The following is a 24428-nucleotide window of genomic DNA, read 5'->3' as shown; positions in this document are numbered from 1 at the left end:
TGATACGTTTTCAGGGGCACTCCATTCCACAACTAAGCCTCAGCCCAAGGGGGCGTGGCCTTCTCAAGTGTGGGCCAGGAAGCCCACTGCCTGATCTCTTGCCAGTCTCCCGGATCTGCAGCTGCTGTTCCTCTGTCGCTTTTTCTTGGCACCTCTTGTCTCAGTGTTCCAGCCTTCTCTATTCCTCTAATCTCTCTCTCCTTCTTCCTCTCCCCTCCTCTCCGTTTGGCCCTCAAATGAAAACAGCATTTAAGGGTGCACAAAGAAAATGCATGGACCTCTGAGCATATAATTGGAAAGCAAGACCTGTAAGTTATATTACTACAAACAGCATCATTTAACTTATCCAAAACATCAGACTTGAATTTCACGATGATACAATTCTATTCTAACCAAAACTCATGTGAAACATAACTAGCAAAAACACAACACAACACAAAACAAAAACATTTGCCCATGAGTTGATTCTGACTCAACACACACACACACACACACACACACACACACACACACACACACACACACACACACACACACACACACACTTCCACAGAGCATGGTGCTCAAAATGAGCCAAATTAGCAAAAAAAACCTCCATTTTGGGTAGCTGCTAAGTGATTGCCCTTCCCTCCCTCCCATCTCAGAAAGCTGACTGCTAGCTGACCTGCCCGTTCTCCCTCCCCTTACGGGAAAGTCTCTGCTGATGATTAATTGTAGAATGTCCTCCCATGTTCCAGGGTTCTGGACATGACAATTCGTTTCACTAGCCTTCAATATATCATCTGTTCCGATTGGTTTTCAATACTGTTCCCTTGGATGTTGTCATCTGAGTGATGTTGTTAGTCTTGTCCAGATCACCAGGATGTGACAATATAATCTTGCTTTGGGAACCAGGATGTGACAATATAATCTTGCTTTGGTAACCAGGATGTGACAGCACATTTTGGTATTGTTTCTTTTATAAGAAATGTACCTTGTACTGCATGCTTACGCTTCTTGAAGTTACAAGCAATTCATTAATTTTGCTTTCTACTTCTTTTCATGCTTGCTTGAACTCTAGACAGGTGATAAATGAGTTTTTTGGCCTTAAAGATGGACCGAGTCCACTCAGGGCTGCAATGAAGGGAAACACTTTAGTTTCTCAGTAGCCCAGCTCGCTGAATAAAGACCCTTCTAAATGTCAAGACATTACAGTGGCTGTCATTTCTTTGAATCCACAACCCATAGGGTTTCCAATGACTTTCAGACAAGTTTCAAGACCTTCCTTCCACAGTGCGGTTGGGTGGGTTTGAACTAGCAACCTTTCAGTTAGTAACAGAAAGCAAACCATTTGAGCTACCCAGGGTCCTAAGCTAGCTTACCAGAAACAATAACAAAACATGTCGATGTCGAGTCAATTTTGACTCATAGTGACCTTTAGGAGGACCATATAGCACGGCCTCCAAGGCTGTGAATCTTTCTGGAAGGAACTCTGGTAGCACAGTGGGTTGTGCATTGGGCTGCAAGATCAGCAGCTCAAAACCACCAGCCACTCTGAGGGAGAAATATACGGCTTTCTACTCCCATAGAGAGTGACAGACTCAGATACCCACAGGGGCAGTTCTACCCTGTCCTGTGGGGTCTCTATGAGGCAGCTTGAACTCAATGGCAGTGAGGTTGGGTTTTTTGGAAACCTGCATAGAAGCACATTTCTACATCTTTCTCCTTTGGAATGACTAGGGGTTTGAACTGCTGACCTGCTGGAAGCAGTCAAGCCATTTAACCACTGTACCACCAGGGCTACTGTGAGCTAGTTTAATCCAATACCAAATCCACTGCCGTCAAGTCCACTTGAACTCCTAGTGATCCTATATACCAGGGACCGATTCTTAAACCCAGTGTGTCCAAAGGGTGCCTTTGGGCAGGTCTGTTGGCTGCTCTGAGTTTCAGATGCCCTACCTGCTCAAAAGCTGTAGTGACACCTCACTCACAGTGTTATGCAGAGGATTGAGCTAGAAGGTAGTTCATTAAATTCCCCCAGTTTGATTCGCAGCATGTGCCTACTGCTTATCTGTTGCCTTCCGCTTCCCTGGGGATCCTTTCAGAGAAAATGTGAATGAACTCTGGCCGCCAACCTTGGCTTTCATTCACGCCCTCTGTTCTCAGGCAGCTTGCTCAGACCAGCCCAGGACTCCACTAACACTCGCTTTCTCCTCTCTCGATGCACACACAGCCGAGTCAGGCGTTCTCGCACACTTTCCCTCATGCGTCAGACTGTGGAACAAAATGGCCGGCCGTACTTGTCTGATGGGTGGGATTCCACGAAATATCCAGCAAAGGGGCAATAAATCCGAGGTTGCAGGTCCTTCACCAGCCGAGCCTTGTAGTTAAGGAGCTTCTTCCTTTCTGTTTTAATGAACTGGGCTTTCCACGCCTCTGAAATGGCAGGGTGTGGGTTAAAGTCTCCTCTGATTGCAGTTATAACAGAGAAACAAATGTTCTGCTCTATTGAACTCTTGGGGCAATAACACTGACAGATTAATGACAGCAGAAATAGAACAGAGCTCCCTGTGTCACCCCTGGACAGTCGTCCCCTGATTTATTTTGCTCCATCCGCTTGGGAAAGAACTACAGCTTTGGAAACCCTCTGGGCAGCTCCCTGCTTCCCTGTGGGGTCACTGTGAGCGATCTTTTGAGGAATTAATCCCAATAGCTTTTGGTTAAAACAATATCTAATATTTTTTGCTTAAAAAACGAATCTCTTTTGGTTAAAAAAAAATAGCCAACAGTTTCCTAGTGGTTCTGGGTGCACACGGATCTGGAACGGCTGCTCTGGCTGATCAGTTGGCTGAGAATTTCTACGTGCTCAGCTCTGCAGTCTGTCCTTCTAAGGGGGAGCCTGCCCATAGCAAGTAAGAGGCCTTTTGCCCTTCTATATGCTGTGAACTTTTGCAGAGAGTCACTGCTGCCAGGGCCACCCACCCCCTACCCCCTTACCCCCTGCCATTCAGTACTACCTGAAACAGTGTCAGTAATTCTGTCAAATGCTAAGACCCAGGATGATCACGACCCAGTGTCTAACAGATGCAAAGCCCCATCCTCAAGTCTGGCTTGGATCCATTGTGAAGGTGATATTATTTTTTAAAAGTTTGATCGACATATGATCCACATCTCAAACAATTAAGTACTTCATCACACTAAAAAGAGTTCTGCAATTCTCGCCACAATTAATTCCAGAACATTTTCTTCTTTCTTGTACTCATCGTTTTAATCCAGTTCCCCCCAGCCTCCCCTGCCATAACCCTAAGGAACTATTAATCCAGTACTATCGCTAAAGTTTTACCTATCTTGGGTTTCTTTTACAGAAAATCGTACAAAACAAAAGGAGAAAGAAAAACAAAACCCCAACACCAATAACAAAATAAAAACCAAGAAAAACCTCAACTGAAAAGAAAACAGAAAATATTAAAAACTGGAACAAATTTAAAATGGTTCAGAAGGGTGGTCAAATGATAAGGTGCTAAATTTTAACCTAACTACATTTGGGATAATCCATTTCCCAATGCACTCTGCATTATAATAAGGCTATTCACATCCCTGGTCTATGGTCAGAGATGACTCACCAGAGGCTTAATCCATGTGGGGACCGTACCAATAGATTTGGTGTTTTCACTGTCACCCATAGGGTACAGGCTATATCTTTGTTCCAGCCTAGCACTTCGTTTTATTTCCCAGTTTATTTTAAAACTCAAGTGGACCTCCTTGGTAAACAAAGCACATTCGGAGGCTTAAAAAATTCATGGAAAAAATGAAAGCTAAAGCTAAGATACTTTTTCTATAAATGTTTTGAACCTCCCTTGCATAGTTAATAAAACTCGGGCTTGGGCCATAACCAAACCAAACTCACTGCCGTTGAGTCTGGCTTAACTCATCTTGACCCTACAGGACACAGTGGAACTGCCCCTGTGGGTTTCCGAGATGAACTCTTTACAGGAGTAGAAAGCCTCGTCTTTCTTCCTCAGAGCACCTGGTGATTTCAAACTGCCGACCTTGCAGCGAGCAGCCCAAGGCATAACCACTAATACACAAGGCAGGGTGTGGAATTTGAGACTATCTGTCTCTTGGTTTTCCCCATAGCCATGGGGTGTTTTTGGTTTTTTTTGTTTTGTTTTCTTTTAATAACTTTCTTTTAAAATAGAAAATGCAAAGACAATAGCTTGCACATAGTGGGAGTTCAATTCTTGGTGCCTATGATTACCAGCCTCCATTCTTTCTTGGATTGTCATGAAGGCATGCAATCAAGACCTGCACGTCTCAAATAATATGTAATAATGCCACAGGGAATCCATGTACGTCTCCTCTTTTAAAACAGCAAGAACAACGGGGGGAGCTGCGAAGGAAGGTGCAGCGTGTCTGGAAAGTGGCAGCTCTGTGCCTGGAGAAAGGCGGTGCTGTTTGGTAATTGGATGGGCCTAGGAGTCTGCCACAGGCCAAGTTGACTCCAGGAAAGTGGTAAGTTTTTATTTTAATATGAGCATTCCATTACGTAGGGCCATCAACCACGGCTACAGTTTCCTAAACCATCCCTGGCGGCCCCGGGGGAGGGATTGGGCTGCCAACCACCAGCAATTCCAAATCCCGAGCTGCTCGGTGGGACAGAGATGAGACGCTGTCCTCCTCTACAGAATCACAGTCTCAGAAACCCACAGCGGCAGGTCCACTCCTCTGTCCAATAGGGTCGCTGAGAATCGGAATGACTCAATGGCAGTGAGTGAGTCGGTTTGCTTAGAAACATTTAAGCCTGGATTCCCTGTTTCACACCTTTCCTAGGCTGCTCTATGGTGCACACCAGTGTTCCTCGAAGTGGGCAGAACAATCTAGAAGGGCTTCAAAAGTAGATATCAACACTTCATCCTGGGTTGTGGGTTATAGTGTAAAACGTGTTCAATTGCCCGGGGTGAAGGAGGTGGATGTCAAGTGATTATTTTTCTTGAAAGGGGGCAGTCCACTAAAGAAGTTTGGGAACTATGGTCAACCCCCTGAGCCCAAATGGTTCCTTCCCTTGACTCCTCCTAAATTTGCCCCTCTTTCCTTCATGTCTCTTCATCGTATGTTGAGCTAATTTTCACTTTATTGCAAACCAGCTTCTAAGTCTCAAGATGGCACAAATACTTTGCCGCTAGCCAGGAACCAAAAGGCTGGCCGGTTGAACCACCCAGTGGCACCAGGGACACAGCCTGGGCAGGCCGTCTGCTTCAGTAAAGATGACAGCTAGGAAAACCTTGCAGGGCAGTTCGAACCTGCAACACAGGGTCCCCTAAGTCACAAGGCAGCCTCCCCCCATAGAGTATAAGCTTCCTGTATGAAGAGACCAGGTTTCTTTATCTTTGTACTCATCCACAGAGTATTTGGCAAAGCGCTAAATCGATCGTGCTGCTCTTTACTCAGACTACCCTGGTGATGGAGTGGTTATACATTGGGATGCTAACCACAGAGTCAGCAGTTCAAAATGCCCCGCTACCTTGAGGGAGAAAGACGAGGCTTTCCATTTCCATGAGGAGTTAGAGTCTTACGAGCCCACAGAGACAGTTGTACCCTGTCCCACAGGATGACGATGAGTCCAAATCAACTCCTTAGCAGTGAGTTAGTTTGCTTTTTTTGAGTTGCCATTTACTATACACCGGTAAACTGTTTTGCCTCCTGGTAATCCTACATGTGTCCGAACAGCAGTGTACTTCATAGGGTTTACATTGACTGAGTTTTTTGCCCTTTCTTCTGTGGTCCCTCTGTGTGGGTTTAAACCTGTACCCTTTGCAGTCCAAGGCATTACCCATTTACACCATCCAGGGCTTCCTTGCTTTATACGATCCATTGCTGTTGAGCTGATTCTGACTCATAGCAACCCTGTAGGACCGAATAATGCTATGTACAGTGTTTCCAAGCTGCACTGTTTGTTGAAGCAGACTGCCACTTCTTTCTCCCAAGGAACAGCCTTTGCGTCCAAGCTGCCAAACTTTCAGAGAAGGGCGTAAGCACTGCTCCCGCAGGTCTGCTTTGATTTTGTATTGCTTCAGTATAAAATCATACCAGAAAACTTTCCACCACTGAAAGTCATTGGGAAACCAGATGCTCCCCCAGCAAAATCACTCATCATTAGAGCAGCTTTTGTAGGCAGCCTTCCCCCATTGGGTCTGGTGCAGTCCACCGTATTGAGTATCTTATGACCTATGGAGAAACAAGAAGGTGTGGGGATGAACTCTCAACTACTGTGGCTTGACTTCCTAAACCGATATGCATTGAAAGGTGTATAGTCTATACAGACTGCAAAGCGTATAACCTGTCATTATGGAAGAGCTCCTTATGTAAAACAGTAAGATACCAAAAAAACAAAGTCTTCAGCAGCAGACAGTCAAGTGGGTAAGTTCATCCTGTTTGACCCAGTGGGTTCCAGGCGTCTCCTGGGGATAGTTGGTTTGGTCTCACTCTACGTCTGTAGACAGACACTGAATTCCTGCCCTCAGACTGCTGCCTGCAAACACTGAACTCAAAGGATTGAGGGGAGTGACTGGGTCCACACAAACCCTTCATCCAACCTTTGGCAAATTCCATGAAGAGCTCAACTGGTTGTTGGGTCAGTAAAGATGCCTCCTTACACAAGAAGTACACATGTATAAAATATTATCATGTAATGTCATAGTCAATAGCGGTATGTTTTAACAAACTACTGTGGGTACAATATGAAATATCTATTGCCTTAACGGCAAAGCTTTGCACCATCACTATATAGATTACACTACTAGTAATAATTTCTCTGTAAAGATGATCTAAACAATAGCCCACTCTTCTAAGGCAAGAATATAATATGCTATCTTCTATGAAAATTCTGGCTAGCTAGTAATATCCCTTTGACCAGCAGTATTTTTCGTTTTTCATTGTTGATGAGGAATTTAAAAATACCTTTGTACTCCACAATAATGCAAGTATCCATCTCTGGATGAACCCCATCCATCAAGATCATGAATCGGAGCTTCTTGTCTACCTGAAATTTAATAGTAAAACCAACAACTGTGTATGGCCGTTTGGCATCTAATTCAAAAAAGGTCCCTCCCTTCCCAAAGGACCAATCTTCAGCCACACCAGAGACAGCCCGATAAGGTGAGCAATGCCAAAAGAGAGGAACTATTCTTTCAAGATAAAGGTCAGAAGGAAGGTAAGGGGACAGATAGAAATGGGGAACCTTGGGAGGAAGCGGGGAGATTGTTTTTACATTGTGGGGATTGCAACTAATGTCACAAAAGAAAATATGTATGAATCATGGAATGGAAAATAATTAGTCTCTGTAGCCTTTCACCCAAACCACACTAAAAACAAATTGAGAGGGAAAATGAAAGACATGATAAATCTCCTGGATAGACTGGTAAGTTAGTAACTTAAAATAACTTTCCTTGGCTCGTTCCTTCCACCAACGAATGGATTAAAAACTCTGGTATACGGGAGGGTGGAGGAAGGGTGGGTTGGAAAGGGGGAACCAATTACAAGGATCTACATATAACCTCCTCCCTGGGGGACGGACAACAGAAAAGTGGGTGAAGGGAGACGTTGGAAAGTGCAAGATATGACAAAATAATAACATAAATTATCAAGGATTCACAGGGGCGGGTGGGGAGGGGGGAAATATGAGGAGCTGATGCCAGGGGCTTAAGTGGAGAGCAAATGTTTTGAGAATGATGAGGGCAATGAATGTGCAAATGCGCTTTACACAATTGATGTATATATGGATTGTGACAAGAGTTGTATGAGCCCCTAATAAACTGATTTTTTAAAAATTAACAGTTGAATAAAAATTAATAAAAATAAATAAGGTGCAATCATAAAAAACAAAACTAAACCTCTGGTAGATACATAAAATGGAGTAATATGCATCCCTAGAAAGCAATGATAAACGCATGAAGCACACGGATGCTTGGGAAGAGTTTGGAGGAGATGATGCTCAGCTAAGTAAGTCAAGCACAGAAGGACAAGTACAAGAGTCCACTGAGGTACGCTTAAAAAGCACAAGGGGTATAGTAGGAAAGCCACCCAATGCATACATCCCCAGGGCGTGGTCCAGGCACTCTGGCTGGGGTCAGATCCGACCCAGGGATGATGGCAGCCAACTGAAAAGGAGGGGGACAGTTGGGGACGGGGGTGAGGATGTGGATAGTGGGGAAACAGGGCAACAACCCACACAGGGGGAGGGTTTTGTTCATGTGCCACAGGAAAGCAAGAAAGAGACCAGACCTCAACCTGGGGCACCAAGCCTCGAGGGCAACATACCAGCATGAAGCAGCAAACAAACAGAAAGGGCTGTGGGCGGACCCCAGTTGACCCCCTCCCCAGAAGACTGCACCATAGAGGACCACTGAAGATACAGCTCAGGGAGAGTGGCACATGAGTTTGGTCTCATGACCACATGGGAGCAAACTAATAGGGAAAGGGAGAGAGAAAGAGGACCACACCCTGGCCCCCCAAGCCTCGAGGATGACATCCCTGCTGGGAGCCACCAATGCACAGAGAGACCGCGGGGCTAGCTCCACCATGAGACACGATGTCCCTCACTGACCCACAGGGCTACAGGGGACAGCACTGGCAACAGAGTGTGGGAAGTGAGCCCTGTTTGACCACCACTCCATACTACACACACACACACACACACACACACACACACACACACACACGAGGCAAAACACGAAGGAAGTGCAACAGAGCAGCAAGGGGAGCAAAGCAATGAAGTACAGAGGAATCCCCCAAACAGACCTGTGAATTGGTGGGCAGCGCATGACACTTCACCAGATTCGATTAGAAAACAATCAGAAGGGTTGGCACACAGACCTAGAACTATTTATAGGCTTTGTCCTTTCTTTCTCTCCCCATTCCCACCCTTTTCGTTTTCATTTTCTTATGTCTAGTCATATTAGATAAGCAGGATAACCATTCCCGAGGAGAAAACAAGAGAGCCGATGACTCCGGGGGGACGTGGGAGATTAGGAGGTGGGAGAAAAAGATGGGGGAGCCAACAAACCCAGGGACAAGGGAATAATAAGAGATCTAAAATCCATGGCGAGGAGGGCATAGAATGGCTGGTGGGGTTTGATCAAGTGCAATGTGGCTGAGAGAGAGTACTGAGAATCGAATGAAGGTCAAACATGACAGTGGGACAGGAGGAAAGTAAAAAGAAATAGAGGAAAGAACTAGGAGGCAAAAGAACATTTATACAGGTATACATATAGGCACATACACAGATGTAAATATATTAATATATAATGACAGATATGGGTCTATGTACATATATTTAAACATTAATTATTAAGGTAGTAGACGGGCAAGTACTCCTCAACGCAAGAGCACTTTGTTCTAATAACCTGGTATTTTGTGATGCTCTCCTTCCTGGCACGATTGCTAAAATCAAAATCGGAGCATAAGCAAATGTGGTGAAGAAAGCTGATAGTGCTCAGCTATTAAAAGATATCGTGTCTGGGGTCTTAAAGCCTTGAAGTTAAACATGCGGCCATCTAGCAAGGAAGCAGCAAAGCCTGCAAGGAAGAACCAGCCTCTGTGACCAGGAGGTATCAATAGGATCAGGTATCAGGCATCAGAAGACCCAAAACAAACAAATATACTGATGCGAGTGGTGGGTGTCAGAGTGGAGACCCAAAGCCTATCTGTAGACAATTGGACATCCCCTCCCAGAAGGGACACAAGAAAAGAATGAGATAGCCATGGTGCAGCATAGCACCAACGGAACACACAACATTCCTCTAGTTCTTTAATGCTTCCTTTCCCCCACTATCATGATCCCAGTTCTAACTTATAAATCCATCTAGACTGGAGCATGTACACTGGAAAAGATAAGAGCTCTAGACACATGGAATATGGACAGATAAACCTTTCAGGAACAGTAATGGGAACAGTGTGATACCATGAGGGTAGGAGGAAGATGGGGGGAAATGGGGGAGAAATGGGAAACTGACTACCATGATTGACTTATAACCCCCCCACTCCCAGGGGGGATGAACAACAGAAGCATGGGAGACAGTGGACGGTGTAAGATATGAAAATAATAATCATTTATCAGGAGTCCACAACTGGGGGAGCGGGGGAGGGAGGAAGGGAAAAAAGAGAAGTTAATATCCAGGGTCCACGCAGAGAGAAAATGTTTTGAAAATGATGATGGCAACATATGTACAAATGTGCTTGATACAATTGATGTATGGATTGTTATAAGAGCCATAGGAGGTGACAATAAAGTGTAAGATATGATAAAATAATAATTTATAAATTATCAAGGGTTCATGAGGGAAGGGGGAGTGGGGAAGGAGGGGAAAAAAAAAAAAGAAAAACGAGGAGCTGATTCCAGGAGCCCAAGCGGAAAGCAAGTGTTTTGAGAATGATGAGGGCAACGAATGTATGTGTGCTTTACACAATTGACGTATGTATGGATTGTGATAAGAGTTGTATGAGCCCCAATAAAATGATTTTAAAAAATGATTCCCAATAAAATAAATGAATAACTTTCCTCATTCATAATTAGATTTATTATCAACCTGACCTCCAATTATACTGCTTTATCATTGTAAAGTAGTAAAGAGAAATGAAAGAGAAAGATCTTTATCAAGGGCAGTTTTGCCCCACCCTCAGAGTTCCAATCAAGGTCGTACTTAAACTGTAACAAATAAAGATGAAACTGGCCGTTGTTTTCTTAATAACCACCTACTACCTTACCTAAAACTCACCTGGGAAAATTTAACTGGAAAATGTGGAAAAAGAGGGGGAAAAGAGGCAGATATCTGACCTGCTGCCACACTCCAAATTGTACAACGTTGATATTCGTCAAGTGGACACCACTCTGACTCAGATTCCAAAAGACGGGTCGTTCTGTGTTTCCAACATAAATGGGAATATCTGGTCTTCTCTTGGCAAGCTTATTCAGAGTGGGGTAACTAGGATCAGAGAGATGGAAACATGGAGGGGGTTTAAAAAAATTAAGAAGGATCATCTAGTACAGGGGTTCTCAACCTTCCTAATGTTGCGCCCCTTTAACACAGTTCCTCATGTTCTGGTGACCCCTTTTGTGGGCATGTCTGCATGTGGGTGGACCCGCCTGGAGACGGGTAGAGAGGAGCAATGTCTCGGTTCCTCAGACCATTGGAAATATGGTCTTAGGCGACCCCTGGGAAAGGGTCGTTCAACCCCCCCAAAGTGGTCGCGACCCCCAAGTTGAGAACCTCTGATCTAGTACGAGATGGTTTGCGAACATGTTAACTGAGAAGTGAGGAACTTTAAAAACAGACTCTCACCAGATCCCACCCTTGAGTTTCTGCTCAAGAGTGCCTGTAGTGGTGAGAGGGGTTTTCTGGAAGATTCTTTTTTAGCATGAGAAGGTTATCATATGTCATTGTGTGTGCATCAACCAAGTGCAAGTTCCATCTTCTACATGGATGCTGTTTTGAGTAGCGGTAGTTCTAACACAAAGTGCCAAGTGGAAAAGCCATGCTGAGAAAGCTGTGGGCTAATGTGGATCCCCATGATCTCCATCTCTTCTTTACCAGCTTCTCTCATAGCCAAAGAATGTGCTTTGTCCATCAGGAGGGTCAGCCAAGTGAGGCAATACATTGTAGAGGGAAATTACATTGAACATTTGTGGTAATCCTGGCTCAGCACACAATCGAGGATTTTTGAATACTAGACCCTAGCTGACTTTCATTCATCAAACATTAATTTATATAAAAGGGCTATATACAGCCGTGGTTAGTGATGGAAAGATGAATAATAAATCAATTTCTCAAAACCGAACTCACTGCCATCAGGTCAATGCCAACTCATAGCAACCCTATAGGACAGGACAGAACGGCCCCTGTGAGTTCCCGAGACTGTAAGTATCTCTTGAAGGAAGTAGAAAGTCCCATCTTGTTCCCTGGGAGCAGCTGGTCGTTTCAAACTACAGTACTGAGGTTGCAGTTAACTGCCCAACCCATAACCACTATGCCACCAGGGTGCGGGGAAAGATCATTTAACAACAATTTACCTTCTCAAAAAATAGTTTAAAAAGCTATGCTCATCGATGAAGAAAGACAAGCAGAAATATACAACTAACATTGATAGCAATTTGATATTCAAATTTGAGTTTTCCGATTCTGAGCCTGGTGTTCCTTGGATTCTAAGTTGTTGTTGTTAAGTGCCATCAAGCCAACTCACACCAATTCATTCAAAGAGGAGACCCTGGGCGGTCCCGTGCCACTCTCACAATTGCTTTTATGTTTGAGCCCATTGTTGTGTCTGTTGTTGTGTTGTGTCAATCCAGCTTGTGGAAGGTCTTCCTCTTTCCACTGACTTTCTACTTGACCAAACATAGGGTGCTTTCCCAGGCACGGGTCTCTTCTGATCACATGCCCAAAGGACAGGAGATGAGTCTTGCCAGCCTCAATCTGGGAGCGGCCTTAGGGAGGAGCAGTCTGGCTCTAGTTCCTGTTTGTTCTTATGGCAGTCCGTGGTACTTTCCATATGCTTTGTCAACACCATCGTTCAAATGCATCAGTTCTTCTCTGGGCGCCCATCGTCATTGTCCCGCTCTCACATGCATATGAGATGATTGGAATTACCACGGCTTACATCAGGTGCACATTAGGTCTCAAGGTGAAACTCTTGCTCTTTAATACTTTAAAGAGGTCTTGTGCGACAGATTTTCCCAATGCAAAACGTTGCGCCATTTCCTGATTACCACGTCGATAAGCATTGATTGTGGCTCCAAGTAAATGGAAATCTTGACAACTTCCATCTTTTCTCCATTCATCATAATGTCTATTGGTCCACTTCTATTACATTGAGTTGTGATCCGTACTGAACACTGCCACCTTCATCAAAGAGGACTTCACGTGTTCTTTGCTTTCCGTGAGCCTAGTTTTCATCTGCATATAACAGGTTGTGATACAGTCAATCTTCTCAGATGGTTTGTTCAGATACAGAATGAATAACTATGATGAAAGGATACAACCTCGATGTTCACCTTTCCTGACGTTAAACCACGCAGAATTCCTTTGTTTTGTCTGCACCACTGCCTCTTGGTCTAAGTATTTCTGCATATGTTCTGGAACTTCCATACTTTGCAAAGTTAGCCATAGTTTGTGGAATGTCTTTCCATAGTCAAAAACACACAGATAAACGTCTTTCTGATAGTCTCTCCTTTTAACCAAGATCCATCTGTAAGTTATTGCTCATATGCTATCTCTTGAAATAATTGGCTGCCTAGCAAATTATAAGACAGTTCTCATTTTTAGTGAAACTTGTCCACAGACTATAATATCAGGTAAAAGCATATCAGAAAAGTTTACACAACATCTGCTTATCCGCACTTAACTGTAATGATAGGTTCCAACAGTGTGTTAAAAGTTGTCCAAAGAGCAGAATCAAGAGAGGGGAGAATTGGAAGGATTCTCTGCCCACCTCCCACCCTTCATCACCAAAATGATGGCTTGAAGGAGTTACATTAAATCACTTTAAAAGGCACCTTTACTAGTTTTTATTTCTTTCGCTGCAGATCATTCGTACCGATGTTTGCTAATAGCATCTTATATGACAGTACTCTAAGTCACAAAGTCACATGTCTTTGAATAAAGACTGTTTAGTAAGGCACTTTGGTCCTTTCTCTGCCCACTGAATCAGGGAGGTTTTATTCTGTAAGCAATGGGCAAAAGAAAGGACATAGGCTCACTGGCAAATAATCCCCATGTTTCATCAGTGAATTAATACAGAGTCAAAGAATAAGGACCTATCAAGGAGAGAGGACCAAAGGAGTGGGAATGAGGAGGCCTGGCAACGGTTTAGCATGAAGTCGTTTATGACATACTTCCCAGCAGTGTGTTGTGCTACTACAGCTGGAAACTGGCAATCTAATGCTTGGTATGCCTCTGTCCACACAAGCCCCTGAATCTGGAACTAAATTCGGTTTTAGGCCAGGGGTTGGTAAATAAACTACATTAAAATGATTTTGCCAGTTGCCCCTAAATAGACTCTGACTCATGGAGACCTTGTATGGGTCCGAATAAAACTGTTCCATAGGTTTTTTAGTGGCCAGGTTTTTGTTTTGTTTTATTTTTTGGTAGTCCACCAGTCCTATGGACTCTTGACTAGTTCCTTCTGGTACAGTGACTCTGTGTACCACCACTCCAGTAGGCAGCCTATGGGCAAGAACTAATGGTGCTGAAAGAAGAGGTCCCAGTTCACTGAATGCATTAGCCAAAAACAAGGCTCCAGGAATTGACGGAATACCCATTGAAATGTTTCAAAAAGCTGAAGAAGCACTGGAAGCCCTCACTCATCTATGCCAGGAAATTTGGAAGACAGCTACCTGGCCAACTGGCTTGAAGAGATCCATATCTGTGCCCATTAAAAAAAAAAAAAAAAAGGGTGACTGAACAGCATGCTAAAGCTGTACAACGATATCATTGAGCTCCAACAATGGTTGCAACAGCACATTGACAGGGAGCTGCCAGAAGTTCAGGCCAGATTCAGAAGAGGACATGAAAGCAGGGATAAAATTGCTGATGTCAGATGGCTGGATCTTGGCTCAAAGCAGAGAATACCAGAAAGATGTTTTCTTGTATTTCATTTACTAGGCAAAGGCATTCGACAGCATGGACCATAACAACTGTAGATAACGTGGAGAAGAGTGGGAATTCCGGAACACTTCATAGTGCTCATTCAGGATTTGTACCTGGATCAAGAGGCATGTGTGGAAGAGAAGGGACGACTGCACAGTTTAAAATTGGGGAAGGTGTGTGTCTGGGCTGTATCTTCTCACCATACCTGTTCTATCTATATGCTGAGCAAATCATCAGAGGACCAGGGTTACATGAAGAGTGTGCAGCATCAGGATTGGAGGAATGCTTGTTAACAACCTGAAGTATGCATATGACACAACTTTGTTTGCTGAAAGTGAGGCTAATTTGAGGTCCTCGCTGATAAAGAACAAAGATTGTAGACTTCAGTACAGATGAAAACCCAGTGTAAGAAAGACCAAAATCCTCACAACTGGACCAATTGGTAACATCATGAAAATGAGAGAAAAGGTTGAAATTATCAAGGATTTTGTATTACTTGGATCCACAATCAATACTCATGGAATTAGCAGTGAAGAGATCAACAACCTTATTGCACTGGCTAGCTCTGTTGCACAAAATATCTTTAGAGTGTTAAAGAGCAAAGATGGTACTTTGAAGAATGAGGTGCACCTCACCTAAGCCATGGTATTCTCTAGTTCAGCGGTTCTCAACCTGTGGGTTGTGACCCCTTTGGGGTTGAATGACCCTTTCACAGAGGTCACCTGATTCATAACAGTAGCAAAATTACAGTTATGAAATAGCAACAAAAATAATTTTATGGTTGGGAGGTCACCACAACATGAGGAACTGTATTAAAGGGCCACAGCATTAGCAAGGTTGAGAACCACTGCTCTATTGCATCATATGCATGTGAAAGTTGGACACTGAAGAAGGAAGAACATAGAATAGATACATTCGAATTGTGCTGCTGGAGAAGAATGTTGAAAGTACCATGGACTGCTAAGAGGACAAACCAGTCTATATTTGAAGAAGTAAGGCCAGAGTGTTCCTCCGAGGCAAGGAAGCAAGACTTCATCTTACATACTTTTGGACATATTATTAGGAGCAACCTGGAGAAGGACATCATGTTTGGTCAAGTGGAGGGGCGGTGAAAAAGAGGAAGACCCACGACTAAATGGATGGAGACCATGACTGCCCATCAATGGGCTCAGGCACAGAAGCAACGGTGAGGATGGCACAGGATTGTGCAGTGTTTCAGTCGGTTGTGCATAGGGTCGACTTGATGGCACCGAAAAACAATGCCAGTCCTGTCTTCGGAGGCTTCTCCGAGTGGACTCAAACGGCCAACCTTTTGGTTAGCGGTTAAGGACATCAACTGTGCCACCCAGAGACTAAAATCCTGAATTCTTTAACATGGAACATCCCTCTGTATTCTCAGAGAATGTCTTTCACTGGAATTTGGGGAAACAGTATCTTATGTTATAAAACAATCACCACACTTAGATGCTATTTTTACCACCCCCACCCCCAAGTACCAACTATGAAGCTCTGGTGCGTAGTTCATTCCTCATTGGGCTGCCAACTGCAAAGTAAGTCATTTGAAACCACTAGCTATTCTGTGAGGGAAAGAAAACAAAGGCTTTCTACTCCTGTACAGAGTTACAGCCTAGGAAACCCATGGTGGCAGCTTACTTGTCTCCCAGGGACAGTATAGTAGGAACCGACTCAATGGCCATGAGTTTGGCTCTTTTTGGTTACATAAGCCCGTGAAGAATTGTCACCGCACATTACTGCTGCTGCACAATGCATAGACCTGGGGCTCGTATACTCCTGAAATTGTCCAAACTTGGTTCAAAATTTTTTGTGGGACAAAAAGATAGCATAACCAGCAAGGAATTTGTGATTTGATCGCCACAGTATAGTCGCAGGCTGTGATGTATAAAGAGGTGTGTTACAGATAATTCATCGCTAAAATAGCTTGTTATTCATGTGTAAACTACTTCCTTTAAAAAGCCACTTACGACATATTCATACTTCAGAAGTCCCATATGCTAGGAGTCAGTTGGCCAGGAAACGACATCTTATCTTGGACCTTTCTATCAAAGGAGGAACTTTGATAGAACTTTGATATGAACTTTGCTTGTCAGGGAGCTCACAGAAAACGAAAAAGCTGAACTAACGTAATTAGAACACTGTGGCCATTGCTGTGTGTTTATATTGACAATCAAAACAAGAACGAAAGAATATGACCCTGTAATTAAGCAGAAGAACAGGGAACATGATTCCCCCCCACTTCCAGTAGCCCAGTGTGTTTACAAATATGCTTGGTCTTTAAGTGAAAGTTGTTCTTTCTGCCTTCCTGGCATGTCATTTTGCTGTGGTTTCAATCATCTTTGGAGGAGGCAAACGTGCAGTGAAAACGTTGGGAGTTTAGTGTTCTTGTTAGTTGCCATGCTCAAATGGATTCTGACTTTTGGCAACACAGTTTCCAGATGTGTGATGTTTTGGGAGCAGATCACCAGATAAGTCTTCCGATGCACCTCTGGGTAGGATTGAACCAATCCATTTTTCAGTGCATGGTCAAGTGCTTAGCCGCTTGTGCCACTCAGTGCCCAGCTCAGTGTTGAGATACTGGACGCCAGGAGATGGCCAACTGCAACTCTTGGGCCATAACTGACCTGCTGCCATGTAACCTGCAAGCTGAATGGCTTTAACCTTATTCCATTGCTGCCCAAAGAACCCAGAGGAGAAGAGTGCTTTGTGATGTGTGAAAAGTATATAGTATAAAAAAAAAGAAATAAAATGATATAATACCCAAATTTAATTGTCTCGCCATCATGCTCATTCACTTGAACAGTGGCACAGGACAGGGTAGTGTGCCATCTGGTGTATATATAAGGAGACAACTCAGCAGGATCTAATTACAATAATGGCTACTCTTGTGCTTCAAGGGCAGAGTTGGTGCGTTGAAGCACCGAGGGTAAGTCTTGAATAGCTTAAGAACACTACAGTGAACCCTCGGCAGTTCGCGCTTCGACTTCCGCGGCTTCACTCTATCGTGGTTTTGGCGTAACCGCGCATGCGCTGTCATGACTGCCACTGATTGACTCATACTGTACACGCTTGATGCCACAAATAATATAATAAATAATAAATGATCATTGTAACGTCCAAAATGTTTTACTGTATTTCCCCTTTTTCATTTAATAAATTGGGTAATACGAGTGTCATGGTGACTAAAGGGTGTTTTTTCATGTCCTCTATGCTCTAACTACGAAAATATTTGATTTACAAATAAGGAATCCTACTTCGCGGAATTTCATTTATCACGGTAGGGTCTAGAACCAATGAACCGCGATAAACGAGGGTTCACTGTATAATAAAAAATGAACAAACTCATCACCATCCAGTCAGTTCTGACTAACCAAGACCCTATAGGACAGACTAGAATTGCCCCTGTTGGTTTCCAAGACTACGTATCTTTACAGGAGTAGAAAGCCTCATCTTTCAACTCTATGAGGGACGCTCTAAAAGGGAAAACCCGCTATGTCTTTCCTGGAGCCGACTCGTAAGACGTGTTTACCTCAGGTGGTCCGAGTGCATATGACTGATGTAAATTAAGTCGGCTTGGCAAAGCCTCTCCAGCCAATCAGAGGGAGGCTCATGGAGTAACCACCATCCTCGGGCGAAAGCAGGACCAATTAACCAAGGGTCAAACACCATCCTCTTGTCTCCCAATTTGAGGTCCATGCAGGCGTGAGTGAGGTATGTCACCTGTTGGAAGAACGTGCAATTCATACTCCTAAATCATTACTGGCTGGCAACAATGAACTGGTTCATTAAAAAATCACACTGGAGAACTTGGCTCCTCAGCAGAGTCAGGCAAAAACACAGGACTCAAGTAGAAGTCAGCAGATTCTACTTGAGGCTTGATGTGGTGCCCAACGCCAAGCACAGCCAAACCCTGGCTTGCCATGGAGCCGGTTCCAACTGCTGCAAACCCCTGGTTGTAAGAGTAGACCGGGCTACCATAAGGGCTTCAACATGTGTGATCTTTTCAAAGTCGATCACCAGGCCTCTCTTCCAAGGTACCTCAGAGTGGACTTGAACCTCCACCCTTTCCGTTAGCAGCTGAGCACTTAAACCCTTTGTACCACCAGGAGTCCTTCAGTATCAAGCCAATAGGTTACCTATTTTTGCTCTCCAGCACCTGCCTGTACTGTGGTGGCTTGCATCTTGTTGTGATGCTGGATGTTGTATCACAGGTAGTTCAGATATGAGCAGAGGTATCCGTGGAAATTTTCAGCAGAGCTGCTACACTAAGACAGACTAGGAAGAAAGCCCTGATTTCTAAAAATTATCCAAGGAAGGCCCTATGGGTCACACCAGAATATTGGATAAGGTAGGGCCGGAAGAAGGGCAGCCTGCATTGGAAAGCACTCACAATACACAATGGCTATGGCACCGGGCTCACACATATCAATGACCATGAGGCTGGCAATGTTTCCACCTGTCGTACAGGCAACCGCCCTGAGTCACAGCGTACTCGGTGACCACTAACAAGCTCTACCCTATTAAAGTAGCTCCTAAATACTTATCTACAGTTAGCACTGCTGAATAACCCTTCTGGTGATGTCCTACTTCATAGGCAAAGCTAGTAGATGTGTTAGGACAGGCACTAGGGCATTTAAATGCCAGCGTGGGTCTGAATAAGAACGTGGGTGAATGACTCTGTGAGTTTGGGTAGCTTGGCAGAGGGGACTGGCAACTGGCTCAATATACTAGGAAGGCTTTCTCTTCCAAATCTCCTCCTAAACCACCCTTTCGGGATGTCATGGTCCTCTGAGAATGACTGCAAACAATGGCTTTGAGACAAGAACAGGCTTGGAGATTCCTCACTCCCTTTCCATGGCCTGACACATCCCTGGGGAAAGGAAAACCATCAGGGAGCAGAGACAAGGTCATAGAAACTCTAGTGTGGAGAGCCAAAATAGTGCGTGGGGAGAGGTCAAAGACCCATGCACGTCTTATACTATTCCCATTCCTGGTACAAAAGCCCCTGGGTGCTGCTAATGATTGAGCATTCAACTAGGGGCCCAAAGGTGGGGAATTCAAACCCACCCACCTTAAAAGGAAGGCCTGGCGATCTGCTTCCAAAAGACCACTGTCTTGAAATCCTGCTGAACACAGCCCGACCCTGAAACATATGCCATTGCCGGAAGCAGGCTCCACAACTGACCGCGGGCATGTTTGTTTACTGTTGCTGCTGTAGTTTAATTCTAGGGACAATCCCACTTGTTGCCTCAAAAAACCTTGCTATTTTCATAAGCTTGTGAAACATCAAGAAAAAATGAAGCTCTGCTGGTTTATATCTCCCAGATTACTGCAGGATTTTGGTGGAGGAACACGTTTGACGAAGTCAAGAGAACACACCAGAAGGGTTATAGAAGAGTTCAGAGGCAGTATGCATACAGGAAGGGACAAGTGGCCATGCTGTCTGACCAGAACTGCCATTAAGAGTAACTTCTGAACTTCCTTTATGTGCATAGCTTGCTTTTGGGAGTTTCCACCAAATTTTCTTTCTGACTATACTGTATATCCTTGCAATTCTTGCCAAATTCTGTTCAAGAGACTGATTTTATTATATGTTCTTACTAGCTTGTCAGATCAAAGAGTACTCACAAAATTTTACTCACTGCCATCAAACAGGTTCCAATGAAGATCAGCCCTATTGGACAGGGTGTAACTACTGTGGAAGATTTCTGAAACAGTAAATCTTCGAGGGAGCAGAAAGCCTTATATTTCTCCCATGGCACCACTGGTAGATTTGAACCATTAAACGCTGGGTGAGCAGTCCATTGCTTACCCCACTGAGCCATGAGGGCTCCTTCAGAGTCATATAAGGTGTATAGACATCTATAGCAATAATAAATAGACATCCTAGTTTTATTTGGAAGGATATTTTCATTCTAATATTTCCTTACCTGTACTTCTCCAAAAGCCAAATCTTCAATAGTTCTGGGGTCTGAATCCCAGGGGTTAGGAGGATTCAGTTCTAGCAATGTAAGTCCATTTTTTTCATCCATTTCAACAACTAGAAGCAAAGGGGCACAAATCTGGATTAACAACAACAAAAATCAAATTTTAGAAGCATCACTGCAATAGACGTGCGGGATCCAGATACACAAGAGTGCCCAAATCAAAGGAATACCGAAACAGAAAGCAACGTTTCTTGGGCCAAGCAATACCTGCTGAGATGATGTCAGGCCAACACCAATTCATTTCCTTGTTCAAATTTCACTCCAGACCTCATGAGATCCCAATCATAGCAAGGACACAGACACATACAACTTGACTACAATTCAATTAACCCTATAGAGATGAATTAAGATGGCTTAGTGGGTGATGTGTTGGGCTGCTAACCACAAGGTCAGTGGTTCAAAATCATCAGCTGTTCTGAGGGAGAGAGATACACAGAGGTTGTGAATGGACTTCGGGCCTCAACTCATACCCTCACTCAATACAAGAACACGTTGTTCTTAAAAAATGGCATTTTGAGTTGCTCACCCTCCCACCACAATTGCTGAAGACAAAATGGGTGCATAAGGAAATGTAGTGAAGAAAGCAGATGGTGCCTGGCTATTAAAAGATATAATGTCTGGGGTCTTAAAGGCTTGAAGTGAAACAAATGGCCATCCAGCAGTGAACCAACAAGCCCACATGGAAGAAGCACACCAGCGGTGTGATCATGAGGTATCATGGGGACTGGATAACAGGCATCAGAAGACCCATAACAAGCAAACAAACAAAAACATATTGTTGAGAATGAGGGTTGCCAGAGCAGAGACCCAAAGCCCACCTGTAGACAATAGAACATCCCCCCAGAGCAGGATGGCAGGAACGGGATGAGTCAACCAGGGTACAGTAAAACACCAATGGAACACACAATATCCCTCTAGTTCCTTGAGGCTTCCTCGTGTCCCCCCCCATCATGACCCCAGTACTGCTTCTTACTCTGGACTAGACTGGAGCATGTACGCAGGTATAGATAAGAGATGAAAGCTCACACATACAGAATCCAGGAACAGGAATGGGAATATTGAAACCAGAATGGTAGGGGGGAGGGGGGAAGAGGAGAGGAGGAAGGGGGAACCAATCGCAATGATTGACACATAAACTGCACACAGCCCTCCTGGGGGAAGAACAACAGAAACCATGGAGCAAGGGAGACAGCCGTTTGTGTGAGATATGAAAATAATAATTTATATCTATGAAGGGGTCATGAGGGTGGTGGGGAGTTGGAGGGGGAAAAAGGAGGAGATGATGCCAAGGGCTCAATAGAAAGTAAATGTCTAGAAAAGAATGATGGCAATATATGTACAAATATGTGGGGGGGGTGGGAAGGGCCAGCCCCCCACTACTAATCACAGGTCCGGTAGGTGCAATTGTACAGTTGAGATATATATATATTATAATAAAGTCATAGAAAGTATGAAAGATAAAAGAGAGACTGAAATAAAGGAGTCAGACACATTTCATGGTAGCATGCTCTCCTCAGCCCTGCTTGGTGGTCCACGTGGAGAGAGGGGGAGGGGAAGGAGGACAAGGGGAAAGGGAACAGGGGAGCGAGGATGGGGGAGAGGAAGGGGAAGCCAACCAGAGACCAAGAGGGGGGAAGTCCGAGAGGGCTCTTTATTGCTAACCAAGGCCTATATACCTTCAGGGGGCCATGCAAGTCCCCTAATTACAGGTAAAGACATACCTCATAGGAAGGGGTTGCACTATAGGTTTTACAGCAATGAGAGGGGGGCAATCTAGGGACATACACACAATAGGAACAAGAGGGATTGGGGGTACACATGTGACAAGATGGGCAGATCCTAGATTCAGGATGGCAGCCTAACTTGGGACTTCTGGTTTGACCTGTTCTCTGGATCTCCATAGAAACCATTATCAGTAGGGTGTAAACCCCACCTACAGGAATCAAGCTAATGGTCACAAGCCTTTAGGGAGAAGTAGCCTATTGTCCTTAACAGAGGGAGCAGGCCCTACCTTGGTGGGACCAGACAGTAGTCTGGCAACTGACTGCCTTTAGGGAGGCTGTCTCTAAGCATCTGGCCTCCCACCATATGCTGGCAAAAAGCCCCTAATGTTTGGCTTGTCTTTGTGGGAGACAAAACTGGGGGGAAATCTCTTTATAATCCCACAAATAAGCCTGATACAGTTGACATATGAAATGTTTGGGAGTTGTAAGAGCCCCCAATAAAATTATTTTTATTAAAAAAAGAAAAGAAAAAAATTTTATTAGCATCTTGGAACTCATGGGGGCAGTTCTACTCTGTCCTATGGGATTGCTAAGAGTTGTCGTCAACTGGATAACAGTGACTTGACTTTATAGATACATCATGAGGAGGGATCAATAATTAGAGGAAGATATCAGATTTGGTGAAGTAAAGTGCCTACCAGGGCATGGGAGATGCTTTGGGAGCTGAAGGAACACAGCAATGAACTTGAACATGCTGGTGATCATGGGGATGAGGCAGCAGGGACAGCATTTTGTTTCTGTCGTCCATGCAGTCACCATGAGTTAGAGTCAACTTGGAACAACTAAGGTATGGAGGAATGCACTTGGTCCATTTCCAAGGGTCAAGAAAGATTTCAAATAGAATCTAACCATTGAACTAGACATGACAGATGAGTGATTTGGAGGCAGACGAAAGAAACATGACCTTGTAAGGTAAATAGAATCAAAGCACAGCCTGTGTAAAGGGGTGGAGACAATGGAGAGTTGATTGGCACACAAACAAAGCCAAACTTTTCAGAAAGCAAAGCTATGGCATCTGTATTTCACAGGTTGTTAAGAAGTCTTCTTCCAGTCCTGATGCCACATTCTTCTTATTGTACAACGTCTCAAATTATTTATTCAGCATAGGAATTGAATCCGTATGGTGCAAGGATACAGGTCTGACCCACCCTTTCTGGATTAAGCCATAGAGCATTTATTTGTTCTATGCAAGAGTGCCTCTTGCTCTGTGTACCGGTTCCAAATGAGCACATGAAGTGTTCTGGAATTCCCATTCTTCTTTTCTTTTATTTATTATTATTTTTAATCATTTAATAGGGGGCTCGTACAACTCTTATCACAATCCATACATCCATGTTAGTCACAGTTTGTTATGATCCACACCGTCAAATGCCTCTGCAAAGTCAATAAACACAAGGAAACATCTCTGGTACATTCGGTTTCCATCCAAGATCCACTTGACATCAGCAATGATATCTCTGGGTTCACATCCTCCACATGCTCATATATAAATTCAAATTGACGGGGGAGAAAATTAAAACGAATCCATGAAAGCCTACTGCAACCTGGAGCACCTCGTCTCAAAGCAACCTTGTATAGCGTTCCCAAGACTGCAAATCTTAAGGGAGTAGACAACCTCATCTTTTCCCTGCAGAACTGCTTTGAACTGCCAGCCTTGCAGTTAGCAGCATTCTTCGGTGTACACACAAAAGATTTAAAAGCCAAACCACAAACAGACATTTGTACACCAGTAGTCATAACAGCCCAAAGACGGGAATAACCTAGGTGGCATCAACAGATGAATGGGTAAGAAAAATGCGAGTGCATATTTTAAATGGACAACTCATTCATAAAGAGAAAAGAAGTTCTGATACATGTTTTGTTGAGCTATATGAAGCTTGAAAATATTGTGCTAATTAAAATAAGTCCGAAACAGAAGGATAAACTAGATGTGACCTCCTCCCTGGGGGACGGACAACCGAAAAGTGGGTGAAGGGAGATGTCGGACAGGGCAAGATATGACAAGATAATAATTTATAAATTATCAA

The 24428-nt window shown here is 44.0% G+C and overlaps 1 protein-coding gene across 1 annotated transcript in view; it reads right to left on the bottom strand.

The window, feature by feature from the left end:
- LOC101653591 (cytidine monophosphate-N-acetylneuraminic acid hydroxylase) overlaps positions 1–24428 on the bottom strand; it is a 134045-nt gene that overhangs the window by 29416 nt on the left and 80201 nt on the right. Inside the window, exons 3-8 of the mRNA XM_013007206.2 lie at positions 20561–20670; positions 18160–18350; positions 10811–10958; positions 6937–7018; positions 6067–6204; positions 2280–2415 (exon numbers count right to left, since the gene is read on the bottom strand). Of these exons, the coding sequence (XP_012862660.2) occupies positions 2280–2415; positions 6067–6204; positions 6937–7018; positions 10811–10958; positions 18160–18350; positions 20561–20670 (805 nt within the window). The remainder of the gene's footprint in view (positions 1–2279; positions 2416–6066; positions 6205–6936; positions 7019–10810; positions 10959–18159; positions 18351–20560; positions 20671–24428) is intronic.

The sequence above is a fragment of the Echinops telfairi genome, unplaced genomic scaffold (genome assembly GCF_000313985.2).
Source record: "Echinops telfairi isolate 266 unplaced genomic scaffold, ASM31398v2 ScPeMD7_5868;HRSCAF=6743_0, whole genome shotgun sequence".
Classification (NCBI taxonomy): Eukaryota; Metazoa; Chordata; class Mammalia; order Afrosoricida; family Tenrecidae; genus Echinops; species Echinops telfairi.
The sequence above is the reverse complement of the archived record's forward strand: the minus strand, read 5'-3'. Positions and strand labels throughout refer to the sequence as shown.